The 20,425-nt window shown below is 38.4% G+C and overlaps 1 protein-coding gene across 4 annotated transcripts in view; it reads left to right on the plus strand.

Moving 5' to 3' along the window:
* The window catches only part of COL19A1 (collagen type XIX alpha 1 chain), a 1,696,717-nt gene that overhangs the window by 871,366 nt on the left and 804,926 nt on the right, over positions 1–20,425 (plus strand). For all 4 annotated transcript variants that reach the window (XM_053710417.1, XM_053710419.1, XM_053710420.1 and 1 more), the window contains exon 16: positions 18,960–18,989. In XM_053710417.1, the coding sequence (XP_053566392.1) occupies positions 18,960–18,989 (30 nt within the window). The remainder of the gene's footprint in view (positions 1–18,959; positions 18,990–20,425) is intronic.

Below are 20,425 nucleotides of genomic sequence, written 5' to 3' on the forward strand. Positions count from 1 at the left end.
GACCGGCAAAAGTTGAAATTTGTGACGTAACATATGATCGACACAGATCGATGCTTACGTCATTACAGATGCTCCGAATACACATTCGGCTCTATCTGACACTTTTTCCAATCTTCATAGGCGGGATAGGCGTCAATAACTTTATTTAGGTTGCGGCGGGGTCGGGGAGCGGCGGGATAGGGGTTAATAACTTTATTTAGGTTGCGGCGATGTCGGGGAGCGGCAGGATAGGGGTTAAACATTTTAGTTTAGTGGCGGCGTTTAGTGACTGGGTATGAATAAAGTTGGGAAAAAGCTGAATAGACGCGAGATCGATGACTGCTAGTTAACAGTCTGATGCTCATCGCCCTATACTTGGTGCGCGTCTTTTTGACAGCTTTTTTCATAAATAAGGAGAGCATATTGATATACGCGGCCGTGATGTTAGGCGAGCGTATTGATGCCGGCAAATGCAACATAGTTGACAGCTTGATACATATCCCCCATAATGTAAACTTAGCTATGGTTATACTAGTTATGTACAGTATGTGTGTGTGTTTATATATATATATATATATATATATATATATATATATATAAACACACACACACATTATAGAGGTTTTTACCTATGTTAGTGGTCCACGGGATTCAAAATTGTGAGTTAAGTGGTCCCTGAGGTCCGAAAGGTTGGCAAACTCTGCACTAGGGTCATTCATTGGCTGTTCATGCTTGTGAAGTAATCAGTAAGGTAATCTGCTAATCATTCTGAAGTCATCACCCAGAATTGTTTACCTTAGCTGATGAATTTACAAGCCTGATGATGTCTGATGATGTGCAAATGATTTCTAAAGTAGTTTGATGACTCCAGGATTGTCACTAAAGTAATTCTGTTTGTCTTGGGTACATGGTCATATTATGTGATTTTCTTTTTTTTTGTGTTTGTTTATTAGCACAATTGATATTATTTTTTTATTTTTATTTAATTTTTTAGTAGCAGTTGCACTGTTTCGTATTTTGTTTTTTTTCTTCAGTGCTAAAAAAGGTCAGTAAGGGATCTGGCACTTTTTCACTGTTTACACCAATGGAAAAGTTACTTATCATAAATTAATAAATTGTTTGACACCGTATAAGACCAACATTACAGCCTGGTTTTCATATTTGGTGGACTTATTATTATGTTTGTGATAAAAAAAACTTAATTTGAAGAATTTATTGCATTTATTAAATGTTTATTATGGGAATTTTTAATATTTAAAACAAACCAGAAATAGTACAATGAGAATGCAGACATATTGTTATTTTTTTTGATGGCTTTGAATGCTTATTTACAGCTGCCTTATAATAAAATGTGTATTCAAGAAGTTGGTTATGTTAATTAAAAAATATATATTTTATTCCCCCAAAATCTTCTGTTAACTCTTTTGAGATAGAATGGATTATGAGTTGTTTTGCTTCCCAAATTTAAGTATCTGAAGTTTTCAAATGATACAAAAAACACCTGAAAAGCACAGGAAATAGTACTTAAAGGACTGTGAGTGATATGGCTCAAAACCTGAAACTATCAGCTAGATTATGAGTTTTCAGCGATATAGGGAAATTAACGACCCCCACAAAAGCGGCGTTATTTCACCTCCCTATAGAGTTGCTATTACAAGTTTACAAAAAGCAGGCTTGTGCTGGCGATATGGTGGCGTTGAGCTCCATACCGCACCAAAATACAAGCGCTGCTTTGACATGCTCGTGCACAATTTCCCCATAGACATCAATGGGGAGAGCCGGCAAAAAAGAAGCCTAACACCTGGGATCACGGGAACAAAAGCTCCGTAATGCAGCCCCATTGATGTCTATAGGGAAAGAAAAAGTTATGTTTAAACCTAACACCCTAACATAAAAACCATGTATAAACACCCCTAATCTGCTGCCCCTAACATCACCGCCACCTACATAATGTTATTAACCCCTAATCTGCTGCCCCTAATATCGCCGCCACCTACATTACAGTTATTAACCCCTAATCTACCGCCCCTAACATTGCCACCACCTACATTACAGTTATTAACCCCTAATCTGCCGCCCCTAACATCGTCGCCACCTACATTACAGTTATTAACCCCTAATCTGCTGCCCCTAACATCGCCGCCACCTACCTACACTTATTAACCCCTAATCTGCTGCCCGCAATGTCGCCGCCACTATACTAAAGTTATTAACCCCTAAACCTCTGACCTGCCACATCACTAATACTACATAAATATATTAACCCCTAAACCTAACCGTAACCCTAACGTAACCTTAAGCATAAGTCTAACCCAAACCCTAACACCCCCTAACTTAAATATAATTAAAATAAATCTAAATTTACCTTACAATTATTACCTAAATAATTCCTATTTAAAACTAAATACATTCTTATCTTTAAAAAAAAAAAAACTAAGATAGCTACAAAATAAATAATAGTTATATTGTAGCTATCTTAGGTTTTATTTTTATGTCACAGCTAAGTTTGTATTTATTTTAACTAGGTAGACTAGTTAGTAAATAGTTAATTAACTATTTACTAACTACCTAGTTAAAATAAATACAAATTTACCTGTAAAATAAAACCTAACCTGCCTTACAATAAAACCTAACATTACAATCAAATTAAATAAATTAAATTAATCAAATACATTTATCTAAATGACAAAACCCCCCACTAAATTACACAAAATAAAAAATGAAATTATCAAATAAAAAAATAGAATTACTCCTAATCTAATAGCCCTATCAAAATAAAAAAGCCCCCCCAAAATAATAAAACCCCTAGCCTAAACTAAACTGCCAATAGCCCTTAAAAGGGCCTTTTGCAGGGCATTGCCCCAAAGAAATCAGCTTTTCTACCTGGCAATAAAAAATACAAACAGCCCCTCAACAGTAAAACCAACCACCCACCCAACCAAACCCCCCAAATAAAACTCTATCTAAATAAACCTAAGCTAATCATTGCCCTGAAAAAGGCATTTGGATGGGAATTGCCCTTAAAAGAGCATTTTGCTGTTTTACGGTGCCCAAACCGTAAACTAAAAATAAAATCCACCCAATAAACCCTTAAAAAAAACTAACACTAACCCCCGACGATCCACTTACAGTTTTCGAAGACCGCACATCCATCCTCATCCAGCCGGCGAAGTCCTCATCCAAGTGGGCAGAAGTCTTCATCCAGACGGCATCTTATATCTTCATCCATCCGGCGCAGAGCGGGTCGGGGATTAGTGTTAGTTTTTTTTAAGGGTTTATTGGGTGGGTTTTATTTTTAGCTTAGGGTTTGGGCACCGTAAAAGAGCTAAATGCCCTTTTAAGGGCAATGCCCATCCAAATGCCCTTTTCAGGGCAATGGTTAGCTTAGGTTTATTTAGATAGAGTTTTATTTGGGGGGGTTTGGTTGGGTTGGTGGTGGGTTTTACTGTTGGGGGGGGTATTTGTATTTTTTATTGCCAGGTAAAAAAGCTGATTTCTTTGGGGCAATGCCCCGCAAAAGGCCCTTTTAAGGGCTTTTGGCAGTTTAGTGTAGGCTAGGGGTTTTATTATTTTGGGGGGGCTTTTTTATTTTGAAAGGGTTATTAGATTAGGAGTAATTGTTACATTGTAGCTCGCTTAGGTTTATTTTACAGTTAAGTATGTAATTAGTTTTAAATAGGAATTATTTAGGTAATAATTGTAAGATTTATTTATATTTATTTTAATTATATTTAAGTTAGGGGGTGTTAGGGATAGGGTTAGACTTATGTTCAGGGTTATGTTAGGGTTAGGTTTAGCGGTTAATATATTTATGTAATGATGTGGAAGGTCAGAGGTTTAGGGGTTAATAATTTATTTTAGTATATTTCGTTGTGGTGGGCTTGCAGTTTAGTGGTTATTAGGTTTATTATAGTGGCAGTGTAGGCGGACGGCAAATTAGGGGTTAATAATATTTAAGTAGTGTTTACGATGCGGGAGGGCGGCGTTTTGGGGTTAATATGTTTATTATAGTGGCAACGATGTCGGGGAGCGGCAGAATAGGGGTTAATAATTTTATTTAGTGGCGACAATATCCGGAGCAGCAGATTAGGGGTTAATAATTTTATTTTAGTGTTTGCGATGCGGGAGGGCCTCGGTTTAAGGGTTAATAGGTAGTTTATGGGAGTTAGTGTACTTTTTAACACTTTAGTTATGAGTTTTATGCTACAGCTTTGTAACGTAAAACTCATAACTACTGACTTTAGATGGCGGTACAGATCTTGTCGGTTATAGGGTTTATCGCTCACTTTTTGGCCTACCAGTAATACCGGCGCTGTGGAAGTCCCATTTAAAAAGGACTTTTTCAAAAGTGCGGTACTGATGTTGCGTGACGGCCAAAAAGGTGTGCGGTACACCTATACCTACAAGACTTGTAATAGCGCCGTTAGGGAAAAAGCAGCGTTATGAAGCATAACAATGTTTTTTCACTCATAACGCCAAACTCGTAATCTAGCTGTATGTTAGTACACCATGAAAATGCATTTGAAAAGAAGATTAACAAAACAGGATTCTAAGCCATTACTTGTATGTCTGTTGATTACTACGTCCAATGCATTACAGAGATAAAAAGGTCAAAATTGAAATTTGCCTAAATGCATTTGTCTGAAATAGAAGCATTTGTGCAATATACTTCAATTAGCAAAATGCTTCTAGCATATATATATATATATATATATATGTGTGTGTGTGTGTAGATAGATTGATTGATATAGATATGCACACACAAACAACTATCTATATATTTAAGCATTAGATATTTACCATGGTTCAAGACAAGTGTATCGTTTTCAAAATCTATATGTAGGTAGTTAATTGGCTTTAAACGTTTGCTTTCTCGCCCTTGGATTGATCATTTATGTGTTTACTTTCAGATTTTCTTGCCAAATGTCTTATTGTCTGGACATGTTGAAATTCATTAACAATACCTAAGTGGTCTCCAGTAGCCTGTTAAATTTTTAACCCATGACAACTAACAATTAAGTCATTTGTTTTGTGCTCTTCACAACAGTAGATCCGTTTGGGAATATGCATGCTGAGATCATTTTCTCGACTAAACAAGGAAAAAATAAGAAACATACAGCAGATGGTGGATAGTTTTCATTTTTGTTTTCATGTGAAGATTTCCTTAAAGGAAAATGAAAAGACGGGGTTAAAAAAGTTTAATAGCAATCTTTCACAAGACGTCATACTTGGCAGTATAATTATTAGTCAATGGAACCCATCATTCACATTAGTAATTAGCTTTTTAACATAGAATCAGCTTCTTAGCTAGTAATTTAAAGGAACATTAAACTCAAATCTAAACCACCATAAATTAATTAGCATAGAGTCCAGTTTTAGTAATAGATTTTAAACTCACATGTACATAAAACATTATAATATAGGTAGCCCTCAGTTTATGCCGGGGTTAGGTTCCAGAAGGAATGGTTGTAAATCGAAACCGTTGTAAATTGAAACCCAGTTTCTAATGTCAATGGGAAGTGAGGGAGTTAGGTTCCAGGCCCCTCTCAAAATTGGCATAAGTAACACCTAATACATTATTTTTAAAGCTTTGAAATGAAAACTTTAAATGCTTAACAGCATTATAAACCTAATAAAATAGTCACACAACACATAATATATGATTAAATTAAGTTAAATGAACAAAAACATTTGCTAAACAAAATTATAAACCTAATAAAATAATCCCACAACACAGATTTTACTTGCATTTTTCTGCAAACAGTTCTCTCCATGCATTCCAATCTGGACTGATTTATAGACAGGAAGATCTTGTTCCTTTGCAAGCTGCTTGATAGCTCAGGTCTGATTAAACTGATTAATTTCAGCTTGCTTGGCTTGCATATCTTTGCTGCAACACAAGCGGACAGCTCCACCTACTGGCTATTTTAATCAATGCACTGCTTCTCAATGCTTTTCAATAGCAGTCACATGACTGAAAAAAAAAGGTTGTTATTCTGAAACGGTGCAAATTGAACCGTTGTAAACCGAGGGCCATCTGTATTCATTTAATATTTACTGTGTTTGTTTTTGCTGAATAATACCTCTGAAAATTGTACTTGTTCTTTCCCTAGAGAGGGTGGTGTAGCTCAAATTCTGTAGCATCTGTAAGAATAAAAAAAACTTGAACTTGCCAGATTTGGTTACATACTGCACAGTGATTGCTATGAGCAGGGCACAAACTCATTTACTACTATTCCTTTATTGGTCACAATCAAAGGCGATAAACATAACTACTAGAGTTTTCAAGTGGTTACCAAAGGGCATATTTATCAAGCTCCATATGGAGCTTGATGCCCAGTGCTTCTGGTGAGCCTTCAGTCTCACTGGAAACACAAGTTATGAAGCAGCGGTCTAAAGACAGCTGCTCCATAACCTGTTCACCTGCTCTAAGGCGGCGGACAGACATCGGCTGAAATCAACCGGATCAAATACGATCGAGTTGATTGACACCCCCTGCTAGCTGATTGGCCGCGAATCTGCAGGGGGCGGCATTGCACCAGCAGTTCACAAGAACTGCTGGTGCAATGATAAATGCTGACAGCGTATGCTGTCTGCATTTATTGATGTGCAGAGGACATGATCCGCAATATCAGATCATGTCCGCTCCCACAATAATAATTCAGCCCCCAAATGTCTTAATGTGCAGAGTTTTGTAAGTACCTTTGAAACATTTTTTTGTAATTCATTGCTTAATTGCTTATATATACTATGTATATAAAAACATGGCTTCCATTTAATTTTACAAAATAGGGACAATAATTTATTACTAATATTAAAGGGATATAATGAGAAAAAATCTCTGTGTTAGGGCATTTTATAATTGTACTGTTGCTTACAACAGTTTAACCCACACAAATCAGTTAAATACATAGTTTAAGTCAGCTCCAGAGCAACAATGCTATTCGGCTTTAAAAGCAGAAATGGCTGTTGATTGTTCGCTCATATGCTTTTAATTATTGGCTTACTGGCAGTGTTCAGCTGTGGACCAGTAGCGCATTACTGGCCTGAAACCAACTTAAACTATATTTCTCCAACATTGGTGTGTCCGGTCCACGGCGTCATCCATAACTTGTGGGAATATTCTCTTCCCCAACAGGAAATGGCAAAGAGCACAGCAAAAGCTGTCCATATAGTCCCTCCTAGGCTCCGCCCACCCCAGTCATTCTCTTTGCCGCTGAACAAGCAGCATCTCCACGGAGATGGTGAAGAGTATGTGGTGTTTAGTTGTAGTTTTTTATTCTACTATCAAGAGTTTGTTATTTTAAAATAGTGCTGGTATGTACTATTTACTCTGAAACAGAAAAAGATGAAGAGTTCTGTTTGTGAGAGGAATATGATTTTAGCAGCAGTAACTAAAATTGTTTGCTGTTTCCACATAGGACTGTTGAGATGAGATAACTTCAGTTGGGGGAAACAGTTGGCAGACTTTTCTGCTTAAGGTATGACTAGCCATATTTCTAACAAGACTGTGTAATGCTGGAAGGCTGTCATTTCCCCTCATGGGGACCGGTAAGCCATTTTCTTAGTCTCAAACAGAATAAAGGGCTTAATATGGGCTATAAAACTGGTAGACACTTTTATGGGCTAGATTGATTGCTTTATTTGGGCATTTTATACAGCTTGCTGTTGAAATTCACACTTTATAAACTTTGGGGAACCTTTTTTTACGTCAGGCACTGGTTTAGACACCTTGCCAGTCAGGAAGGGCCTTCTCTGTAGTAGGCAGAGCCTCATTTTCGCGCCATTACTGCGCAGTTACTTTTGAGAGCAGGACATGCAGCTGCATGTGTGTGGGTCTGAAAGTAATTGAAAAGGTTCCTAGAAGGCTTCATTGGTATCGTATACCCCCCTGGGTTTGGTAAAGTCGCAGCAAAGGCTGTAGCTGGGACTGTAGAGGGGTTAAAACTGTAACCGGCTCCAGTTTCCTCATTTTAAGGGTTAAAGGTGAAATTTGGGGTGCAATGCTTTGAATGCTTTAAGACACTGTGGTGAAAATTTGGTTAAATTTGAACAATTCCTTCATAGTTTTTCACATATTCAGTAATAAAGTGTGCCCTGTTTAAAATTTAAAGAGACAGTAACGGTTTTGTTTTAAAACGGTTTTTGTACTTTATTGACAAGTTTAAGCCTGTTTAACATGTCTGTGCCTTCAGATAAACTATGTTCTGTATGTATGCAAGCCAATGTGTCTCCCCCTTCAAAATTGTGTGATAATTGTGCCATAGCGTCCAAACAAAGTAAGGACAGTACTGCCACAGATAGTAAAGTTGCCCAAGATGATTCATCAGATGAAGGGAGTAGACATAGTTCTACATCATCTCCTTCTGTGTCTACACCAGTTTTGCCCACGCAGGAGACCCCTAGTATTTCTAGTGCGCCAATGCTTGTTACTATGCAACAATTGACGGCAGTAATGGATAACTCCATAGCAAATATTTTATCCAAAATGCCTGCATTTCAGAGAAAGCGCGATTGCTCTGTTTTAAACACTGTAGAGCAGGAGGGTGCTGATGATAATTGCTCTGTCATACCCTCACACCAATCTGAAGTGGCCATGAGGGAGGTTTTGTCAGATGGGGAAATTTCTGATTCAGGTAGAATTTCTCAACAGGCAGAACCTGATGTTGTGACATTTAAATTTAAATTAGAGCATCTCCGCCCACTGCTTAAGGAGGTGCTATCTACTCTGGATGATTGTGACAACCTGGTCATTCCAGAAAAATTGTGCAAGATGGACAAGTTCCTAGAGGTTCCGGTGCACCCCAACGCTTTTCCTATACCCAATCGGGTGGCGGACATAGTGAATAAGGAGTGGGAGAAGCCCGGCATACCTTTTGTCCCCCTTCCTATATTTAAGAAATTATTTCCTATGGTCGACCCCAGAAAGGACTTATGGCAGACAGTCCCTAAGGTCGAGGGGGCAGTTTCTACACTAGCCAAGCGCACTACTATTCCTATTGAGGATAATTGTGCTTTCAAAGATCCTATGGATAAAAAATTGGAGGGTTTGCTTAAAAATATTTTTGTACAGCAAGGTTACCTCCTGCAACCTATTTCGTGCATTATTCCTGTCACTACAGCAGCGTGGTTCTGGTTCGAGGAACTAGAAAAGTCGCTTAGTAGAGAGACTCCGTATGAGGAGGTTATGGACAGAATTCACGCACTTAAGTTAGCTAATTCCTTTATTTTAGATGCCGCTTTGCAGTTAGCTAGATTAGCGGCGAAAAATTCAGGGTTTGCAATTGTGGCGCGCAGAGCGCTCTGGCTAAAGTCTTGGTCAGCGGATGTATCTTCCAAGACAAAATTGCTTAATATCCCTTTCAAGGGTAAAACCCTTTTTGGGCCAGAATTGAAAGAGATTATCTCAGACATCACTGGGGGTAAGGGCCACACCCTCCCACAAGATAGGCCTTTCAAGGCCAAGAATAAGTCTAATTTTCGTTCCTTTCGCAATTTCAGGAACGGACCGGCCTCCAACTCTGCAGCCTCTAGACAAGAGGGTAATGCTTCACAAACCAAACCAGCTTGGAAACCGATGCAAGGCTGGAACAAGGGTAAGCAGGCCAAGAAGCCTGCTGCTGCTACCAAGACAGCATGAAGGAGTAGCCCCCGATCCGAGACCGGATCTAGTAGGGGGCAGACTCTCTCTCTTCGCTCAGGCTTGGGCAAGAGATGTTCAGGATCCCTGGGCACTAGAAGTTGTTTCTCAGGGTTATCTTCTGGAATTCAAGGAACTACCCCCAAGGGGAAGGTTCTACATGTCTCACTTATCTTCAAACCAAATAAAGAGACAGGCATTCTTACATTGTATAGAAGACCTTTTAAAAATGGGAGTGATACACCCAGTTCCAACCGTGGAACAAGGAATGGGGTTTTACTCAAATCTGTTTGTAGTTCCCAAAAAAGAGGGAACTTTCAGACCAATTCTGGATTTAAAGATCCTAAACAAATTTCTCAGAGTGCCATCGTTCAAAATGGAAACTATTCGAACGATTTTACCTACAATCCAGGAGGGTCAATTTATGATTACCGTGGATCTAAAGGATGCGTATCTACATATTCCAATCCACAAAGATCATCATCAGTTCCTAAGGTTCGCCTTTCTGGACAAACATTACCAGTTCGTGGCTCTCCCTTTCGGGCTAGCCACTGCTCCAAGGATTTTCACAAAGGTACTCGGGTCCCTTCTAGCGGTTCTAAGACCAAGGGGCATTGCAGTGGCACCTTACTTGATACAAGCGTCATCTCTTTCAAAGGCAAAGGCTCATACAGACATCGTTCTGGCCTTTCTCAGATCTCACGGATGGAAAGTGAACATAGAAAAAAGTTCCCTGTCTCCGTCGACAAGAGTTCCTTTCTTGGGGACAATAATAGATTCTTTAGAAATGAAGATTTTCCTGACAGATGTCAGAAAGTCAAAACTTCTAAACGCTTGTCAAGTTCTTCACTCTGTTCCACGACCTTCCGTAGCTCAGTGCATGGAAGTAGTAAGGTTGATGGTTGCAGCAATGGACGTAGTTCCTTTTGTGCAAATTCATCTAAGACCATTACAACTGTGCATGCTGAAACAGTGGAATGGGGACTATACAGACTTGTCTCCAGTGATTCAAGTAGATCAGAAGACCAGAGACTCACTCCGTTGGTGGCTAACCCAGGATCACCTGTCCCAGGGAATGAGCTTCCGCAGACTAGAGTGGGTCATCGTCACGACCGACGCCAGTCTAGTGGGCTGGGGCGCGGTCTGGGACTCCCTGAAAGCTCAGGGGCTATGGTCTCGGGAAGAGTCTCTTCTCCCGATAAACATTCTGGAACTGAGAGCGATATTCAATACTCTCAGGGCTTGGCCTCAACTAGCAAAGGCCAGATTCATAAGATTCCAATCAGACAACATGACGACTGTTGCTTACATCAACCATCAGGGGGGAACAAGGAGTTCCCTGGCGATGAGAGAAGTGACCAAAATCATAAAATGGGCGGAGGATCACTCCTGCCACCTATCTGCGATCCACATCCCAGGAGTGGAAAACTGGGAGGCGGATTATCTGAGTCGTCAGACATTCCATCCGGGGGAGTGGGAACTCCACCCGGAGATATTTGCCCAGTTGACTCAATTATGGGGCATTCCAGACATGGATCTGATGGCGTCTTGTCAGAACTTCAAGGTTCCTTGCTACGGGTCCAGATCCAGGGATCCCAAGGCGACTCTAGTGGATGCATTAGTAGCGCCTTGGACCTTCAACCTAGCTTATGTGTTTCCACCGTTTCCTCTCATTCCCAGGCTGGTAGCCAGGATCAAGCAGGAGAGGGCCTCGGTGATCTTGATAGCTCCTGCGTGGCCATGCAGGACTTGGTATGCAGACCTGGTGAATATGTCATCGGCTCCACCATGGAAGCTACCTTTGAGACAGGATCTTCTAGTACAAGGTCCATTCAAACATCCAAATCTAGTTTCCCTCCAGCTGACGGCTTGGAAATTGAACGCTTGATTTTATCTAAGCGTGGGTTTTCGGATTCTGTAATAGATACTCTGGTACAAGCCAGAAAACCTGTAACTAGAAAAATTTACCATAAAATATGGAAAAGATATATCTGTTGGTGTGAATCCAAGGGATTCTCATGGAGTAAGATCAAAATTCCTAGGATCCTTTCCTTTCTTCAAGAAGGTTTGGATAAGGGATTATCAGCAAGTTCTCTAAAGGGACAGATTTCTGCTTTATCTGTCTTGTTACACAAACGACTGGCAGCTGTGCCTGATGTTCAAGCTTTTGTTCAGGCTTTGGTCAGGATCAAGCCTGTTTACAGACCTTTGACTCCTCCCTGGAGTCTGAATTTAGTTCTTTCGGTTCTTCAAGGGGTTCCGTTTGAACCTCTCCATATATATCAAGATGTTATCTTGGAAAGTTCTGTTTTTGGTTGCTATTTCTTCTGCTAGAAGAGTTTCTGAGTTATCTGCTTTGCAGTGTAATCCCCCCTATCTAGTGTTCCATTCAGATAAGGTTGTTTTGCGTACTAAACCTGGTTTCCTTCCAAAGGTTGTTTCCAACAAGAATATTAACCAGGAAATAGTTGTGCCTTCTTTGTGTCCGAATCCAGTTTCAAAGAAGGAACGTTTGTTACACAATTTAGATGTAGTTCGTGCTTTAAAGTTCTATTTAGAAGCAACAAAGGATTTCAGACAAACGTCTTCTCTGTTTGTCGTTTATTCTGGCAAAAGGAGAGGTCAAAAAGCTACTGCTACCTCTCTTTCCTTTTGGCTGAAAAGCATCATCCGATTGGCTTACGAGACTGCCGGACGGCAGCCTCCTGAACGCATCACGGCTCACTCTACTAGGGCTGTGGCTTCCACTTGGGCCTTCAAGAACGAGGCTTCTGTTGATCAGATATGTAAAGCAGCGACTTGGTCTTCCCTACACACTTTTGCCAAATTCTACAAATTTGATACTTTTGCTTCTTCGGAGGCTATTTTTGGGAGAAAGGTTTTGCAAGCCGTGGTGCCTTCTGTTTAGGTAACCTGATTGGCTCCCTCCCTTCATCCGTGTCCTAAAGCTTTGGTATTGGTTCCCACAAGTTATGGATGACGCCGTGGACCGGACACACCAATGTTGGAGAAAACAGAATTAATGCTTACCTGATAAATTACTTTCTCCAACGGTGTGTCCGGTCCACGGCCCGCCCTGGTTTTTTAATCAGGTTTGATGAATTTCTTTCTTTAACTACAGTCACCACGGCACCTTATAGTTTCTCCTGTTTTTTCTCCTGTCCGTCGGTCGAATGACTGGGGTGGGCGGAGCCTAGGAGGGACTATATGGACAGCTTTTGCTGTGCTCTTTGCCATTTCCTGTTGGGGAAGAGAATATTCCCACAAGTTGTGGATGACGCCGTGGACCGGACACACCGTTGGAGAAAGTAATTTATCAGGTAAGCATAAATTCTGTTATTTAACCCCTTTATCTGGTTCAAAGCATTTATTTTATACAGACAATAGTGCGATAACAAAATGTTCTACAAAATTACACTTTTTGACACTTTAAGGAAAAAATATTTATTTAAAGAGACATCAAATTATTTATATACTCACAAAATAGCGTTATTTAATCATGTTAAACATTTTTTGCACATAAAGAGTTATTCTTAAACTATTTATTGTGATTTTGGGACTAAGAGGAAGTGAAAAGCTGGTCTGTGTGATATAAGCTTGCTGGCCTTCATGAACAGTTCCTTTAGCTCTAACAGTGGACAATAACATCCCACAAGCTTAAAAGCAACAACACAAAATATTATTATTATAATTTATTAACCACTTTAACTATCATTTAAAGTATAACATTATCTTATAATGAGTATAGCGCTATTGTTTGTGCACAAGCAATATTGGGTTTTCATGGCCGTTTGTGTGCAAGTTAAATTCTGCTTGTATAACAAGTAGAAAGTAAATGCAAAAGCGTAAACGCAATAGCGATTTACACTAGAATGATTACCGCAACCTCAGGACTCTGATTAACTGTTACACTTGACAAGAAAGAGTTACAAAACATAAAAAATACATGTAAAAGTACATTTAGACTCATAACAACACTATCTAATAAACATTATTAAAAGTAGCCACCAATCAGCAAGTGCTACCCAGGGTTCTGAACCAAAAATGGGTCAGCCCATAAGCTTATATTCATGCTTTTTCAAATAAAGATTCCAAAAGAACGAAGAAAAATTGTTAATAGGAGTACATTAGAAATTTGCTTAAAACTGCATGCTCTATCTGAACCATGAAAGAAAAAATTTGGCTTCAGTATCCCTTTGAAAGGTTATAAGGGCTCAAAGATATGAGGTCTCAGGTGTTTAAAAAAGGACTGCAAATGGATTTAACATAGAGGGATGATCAGAGGGTAGGGAAAGATTCTTTCATTAGAAATTTGTAGATTACATGTCGTTGTTTCGGCCCCAAGTGGAGTCTTTATCAAGACAATATGTAAATTTACAGCCGTATTGCTGACACAAGAGAGGCATACACTCATCATCATCCTTCTGACTTTGGGAAGACGGCTTGTATGCCGCTCTTGTGTCAGCAATATGGCTGTAAATTGACATATTGGGGGATATTTATCAAAGCCTCAACTATGCAGCATTCACCGGTACCAATACGCTAGCCTTACATCGCCTAACATTGCGGCCGCGGACCTGAATACGATCTCCATATTTATAAAAAAAAAAAGCCAGCAAAAAGCTGTGCACCAAGTACAAGGCGATGAGCATCGGACTGTTGTTAACTAACAGTCATCGATTTCGCTGCTATTCGGTTTTAAACCAACTTTATGTATACCCTGTCACTAAGCACCGCCACTATACAAAATGTTTAACCCCTATTCCGGATGGATGGATCCTTCAAGCGGAACTTCAAAAACTGTAAGTGGATCGTCAGGGGTTAGTGTTTATTTAAGGTTTTTTTGGGTGGGTTTTATTTTTAGAGTAGGGTCTGGGCAGGTAAAAGAGCTAAATGACCTTTTAAGGGCAATGCCCATACAAATGCCCTTTAAAGGGCAATGGGGAGCTTAGCTTTTTTAGATAGGCTTTTTATTTGGGGGGGTTGGTTGGTTGGGTGTTGGGTTTTACTTTTGGGGGGTGTTTGTATTTTTTTTAAAGGTGAAAGAGCTGATTTCTTTGGGGCAATGCCCCACAAAAGGCCCTTTTAAGGGCCATTTGTAGTTTATTGTAGGCTAGGTTTTTTTTATTTTGGTGTGGGTGGGGGGGTTATTTTGATAGGGCTATTAGATTAGGTGTAATTCATTTTTATTTTTGATTCTGTTTTTTTTTTTCTCTCGTAATTTAGTGGGGGGTTTTTGTTGTAACTAAGCGTTTATATTTTTTTGTAATTTAGTAATTTTTAATAGTAGATTTAAATAATTTAAGTAGGGTTAGGATTTTTTAATATGTAATATAGTTAATTTAATTGCTAGTTTAATATACTTTTAGCATAATAGGGTAGGTTAATTAATAGTTTAGAATTAGTTTCTTTTAATTCTACAGGTAAGTTTAAATTTATTTTAAGATAGGGATGGTGTAATTTTAATGTAAAGTTAGTGGGTTGTTAGGTTTAGGGGTTAATAGCTTAATTTAGTTTATGGCAATGTGGAGGGCTGGTGGTTTAGGGGTTAATAGGTTTAGTTAATGGTAGTGATGTGGGAGGCCAGAGATTTAGGGGTTAATAGAATTATTTAGTGGCGGCGGGGTCGGGAGCGGCGGGATAGGGGTTAATACATTTATTTAGTGGCAGCGGGGTCTGGGAGCGGCAGGATAGGGGTTAATACATTTATTTAGTTGCGGCAGTGTCGGGGAGTGGCTGAATAGGGGTTTAATAACATTATGTAGGTGTAAACGATGTCAGGGCAGCAGATTAGGGGTGTTTAGACTTAGGGTTTATGTTAGAATGTTAGGTGTAAACGTTACTTGTTTTCTACCATATAAATTAATGGGATATCTGGCAGCATCGAACATAAGCTTTCGCTGCTTTCAGACTCCCATTGATTCCTATGGCATCCGCGGCCTCCAGGGTGGCAGATTGAAAACCAAGTACGCTGGGCCGGAATAGCCGCGAGCGTACCTGTTAACTATTTGATAACTTTTAAAAAGTGTCAAATAGTGCCTAATGAGTATTCAGAACATCTGTAATGACATAAGCATCGATCTGTGTCGGATTAAGGCAGGCGGATCGTATGTTACGTCATAGATTTCGACTTTTGCCAGTCTGTAGGCTTTGATAACTAGGTCGGATCAAACTCGCCACAATTATGCTGCTTTGCAGTTGACGGATCCCATTGTCTTGATAAAGGCTCCACTTGGGGCCGAAACGACATGTGATCTACAAATTTAGACTGCACCCAGTTCATTTGCCTTCAATGGTGGAGTACTTAGTGATCTACACCTTTATTTTTATTTATATATATATATATATATATATATATATATGATTTTATATATATATATATATATATATATATTTATATATAGAAAGTTATAAATATATATTTGTGCAAAAATATATCAGATATATATTTTTTAAATATCTCTCTAAGAATAAAAAGAACATATTCTTCTATGTACAGGACATTGGATTATTAAATATGCAATATTATCTTCTTATGTTAAGTTTTTAAAGGGATAGGAAACCCCAAAACTTTCATTATTTGGATAGAACATACAATTTTAAACAACTTTAAATTTACTTCTGTGATCAGATTTGCTTCATTATCTCGTTATCCTTTGCTAAGGGAACAGCATTGAACTACTGGCAGCTAGCTGAACACATCTAGTTAGCCAATCAAAAGAGAAAAATGTGTTCAGGCACCAATCAGCAGCTAGCTCCCACTAGTGTAAGATATGTGCTTATTCTTTTTCAACAAGGGATGCCAAGAGAGTGAAGCATATTGGAAAATTAAATTGAATTTAAAAGTGTCTTAAAATTACACACTCTAGCTGAATCATGCAAGTATAATTGTGACTTTCCTATCACTTTAAATAGCTGTGATTGTGTTTGCTGGTCTTGTGGGGGGGGGTTTCAAATTTTTCGGCTCCATTGAAATCTATGGGGTATCCGATTTTGCATTTGCGACTTCTCAACGTCTATTTGTTACCGTAACATTACAAACGTCAGAGCGCAAACAAGAAACTTTTAACTCATAATACAAGCGCTAATCTCTGATGCTCAAACGCGAGTGCAAACTACCGCTCTACTCATAATCTGGCCCAATATGTGTAAACCAGGAAACTAGACTAATAACAATGATATACTGGATAAATGTTTTGTTTTCATACAAAAAAATATTACATTCATTCATTGCTATTTCACATAGTGCTCTGCTTTCCAGTCATCTCTGTTGCTGATTACTCCCAACTGTATTGCTGCATAAGGTGAGAATTATGCATTTGGGCATATTATTTTCCACTATGTGGCTTAAAATAGAAGGAAAAATTACAGTCAGTTACTTCTTCAATGTATTGTGAAAAACACTATCAGAATTATTCAACTTACTCAGAAATCAACATCATCTATTCTTCTTTGTCAGTCCCAGCACTGGCTCCAAATTCTGAACCAAATTCTGAATACTTGCCCTAACTTACAAAGTTCTAAATATTCTTGCATCCAATTATATTTCTACACTTAACTTCAGATACTCTGAATACTACTGTATACACTTACTACTGTCCTATGTGATCTACCCGTGACCTATTTCTAACCTTCCATCATCACCTCCTCCCACTCCTGGGGCCATATTTATCAATGAACTGCTGGTGCAATGCCGCCCCCTGCACATTCGCAGCCAATCGACCGCTAGCATGGGGTGTCAATCAACCCATAGGGGCATATGTATCAATGTGCGTGTGGACATGATATGAAGTAGCGTATCATGTCCGCTGCTCATTGCTACACATTGATAAATGCTGACAGCATACACTGTTGGCATTTATCATTGCACCAGCAGTTCGCTAGCAGGGGGTGTCAATCAACCCGATCGTATTTCCGCTCGACCACCTCAGAGCATAAGGTAAGTTATGGAGCAGCAGTCTTTAGACCGCTGCTTCATAACGTCTGTTTCCGGCAAGCTTAAGTTATGGAGCTTAAAAAATATGCCCAATAGTCTCTAAGAATTCTCTTGTGCTGCAAAAACTCATAACTTTGTTCTATTAGATTGTCTTCCACCTTTTACAGATTCTGGAATTCATTAAAAACACATTTATTCCGGGATGCCTATAAAGCATTCTTCATAATGGTTCATCACCAGCACCCACGTAGAATCCATTCTACAAACTCAGTCAAGTGACCTTTAAATCTAAATGATCATACTGATAGTAATGATAAAAATAATAGTAGTAATAATAGTAATAATACAAAAGTAGACAACCTGATGTGTCTTTTAACTACCCTGATACAAGCTTTTCCTGAATTACATTATTATTATTTTTTTCTGTTGCATTTACTGGTAACTTGCTTGTGTAAAGAAACCTATTAGGATATTCAGCTCCGGTCCTCAAGAGTCACTAAGAAAAAAAGATTTCCAGCTTCAGGAATAATCAAATTGACTGAATTGACTGGAGCCTTATGTGCTCATGTTGGGAGATATTGAAAGTCTGACGTAAATGTGACTCTTGAGGACTGGGCATGGACATCCCTGCTGTAAATTCACCATTAGGCATTCAGCCTGTAGGCTATGCTATCGAATCATTGATGTAATCTAGAAGACAAGATGTAAGACTGTGTTTAAATTTAATGTGCCCAAGGCTTAGTACCCAGTACTTATACTGCATGTATTTGTGAGATGATAAGACATTTATATTTAGTAATCATTTGACATGAAGCTCCCCAATGAACATTCAAATGAATAGATGATAACACACTAGTAGATAATTTATAGGAGACCATAGGAAACATTGGAAAGAAAATCTCACTGTGATACAAATGGGCAGTTATATAAAAGTTACCTTTTTATGACGCTCACTTGCATTAGTTTTTTATTTGTTCTCTGGGAAATCATGTTTACAGCTTGTTTTTTGTTTTTTTGTTTTTTTCCTTGAGTTTCAGTGGAGTGCTAAAATGACCTCTCACAATACTGTAGGCAGATGTTTTTTTGTCCAGCTTTGAGGCTGAAAGAACTTGTGATATTACTTACAAAAGATGATGTGCTGTATTGGTTTGTAACACAATCCCCAGCCCTAAAAAAATGTTACAACAAAATTGCATTTGTCTATATATTGTAAATTTGTCTTAAAAATCCTGAACAATGAATTGACCCTGCTGGTGGAATACACATACTGTATATGCTTCTCAATGCATGCACATCTGGACCAGTATGTTTTTTAGAACTAAAGTATTAGAACATATTAGTAATAGCAAATCAAGTCAATGTGTATTAATTTAATTTTGGTTTGTTTGTTTTTTAATATTTTAGGTCACTGCTGTTGGTATTAAAGGTGAAGTGGTAAGTAAATTAAGCATACATATAAATAGTAAATTCTTACATCTATTAACTTGCCATGAACCTTAGTTGTTAAAAAATTATCCCACTGAATCAGCATTACTTTCTATCATGACTATCATGTAGCCAAATGGTGTTATGTAATATTGAGGCAGAAAAAAAGCCAAGGAAAGCTTTGATTGTGGGATTCTCTTGCAATCCTTTCAGCCTTTAGATGTAAGCTCTTTGGATCAATTCCCTCATCCTCTTGTATTAATTTGGCAGTGAATTAGAATAGCATTGAAAAATAATCCAAAAAGGAAGCTGAATGCATTTTTTTGCAAACTATAATGGTCCATGTTTTAACATTTTAGCAGCAGAGATCAGAGAGAGAACCTTATCCAAAAAGTAATAGCTACACATAAATTTCGTCAGAAAATAGAAAAAAATAACCAGGAAAAATCCAGGAGAAAACATGCAATTTTTTTGTTGTTTGTAATTTCTTTAACTTGTATTCTTTGCCACTGGTTGACATCAGTATAGGAAATTAACCAAATAGTATTTACTCTACAAATATTAATCAGTATGTCTGACAATAACAGAGCAATTTATCGTAAATTACAGTTGTTACTAGTATGGTATACATAGAGCCATGTGGTTTTAGAATATAAATATATTTTAAATAATCCTTACTAAGGATTCAAAGACTACACCATTATAAAAACCATATAAAAACTGAGGTAAAAATAAATATTGCTCAAGTGCATATTTCTAACCTATTATATATGACAGTGAACAAAAAATAGAGCAAGGCTACACTTGGTGACATTGTACATGGAAAAATACCTAAGGTGATTGAAAGTCATTCAGGATGTCTAGCTTTTCAGTTAATAATAGATCAAATAATCTATGCAGGGGAAGAGGGGAGAAAAAATGGGGAGAGGGGGAGTTAAAATACACAGCAGTGCACTTAGTTTGAGTTAAATTATGTTTTTGAAATGTGCATGACTTTTGAAAAGCTGAACAAATTTAGCATTTTACTTCAAAAAGGCAGCAACTAGAAACTAATAGCTAGATTATGAGTTTTGAGGTAATCTGAAAAAGCAGCGTTAACAGGTCCTAAAGCTGCTTTTTTACGCCCGCTGCTATTACGAGTCTTGCAGGCTTAGGGGCACCGCACACTTTTTTGGCCTTAACGTATATCAACTTACGTAAATTTCGTAAAGTCTTTTTTCAATGGGACTTGCATAGCACCAGTATTACAAGTTTGTCCTGGGAGGCCAAAAAGTGAGTGGTACACCCTCTACCGCCAAGATTCCCAACGCATTTTAAAGACAGTAGTTATGAGTTTTACACTACAAAGCTGTAGCATAAAACTCATAACTAAAGTGCTAAAAAGTACACTAACACCCATAAACAACTTATTAACCCCTAAACCGAGGCCCTCCCACATCACAAAC

Source organism: Bombina bombina, chromosome 4 (assembly GCF_027579735.1).
Source record: "Bombina bombina isolate aBomBom1 chromosome 4, aBomBom1.pri, whole genome shotgun sequence".
Lineage (NCBI taxonomy): Eukaryota > Metazoa > Chordata > Amphibia > Anura > Bombinatoridae > Bombina > Bombina bombina.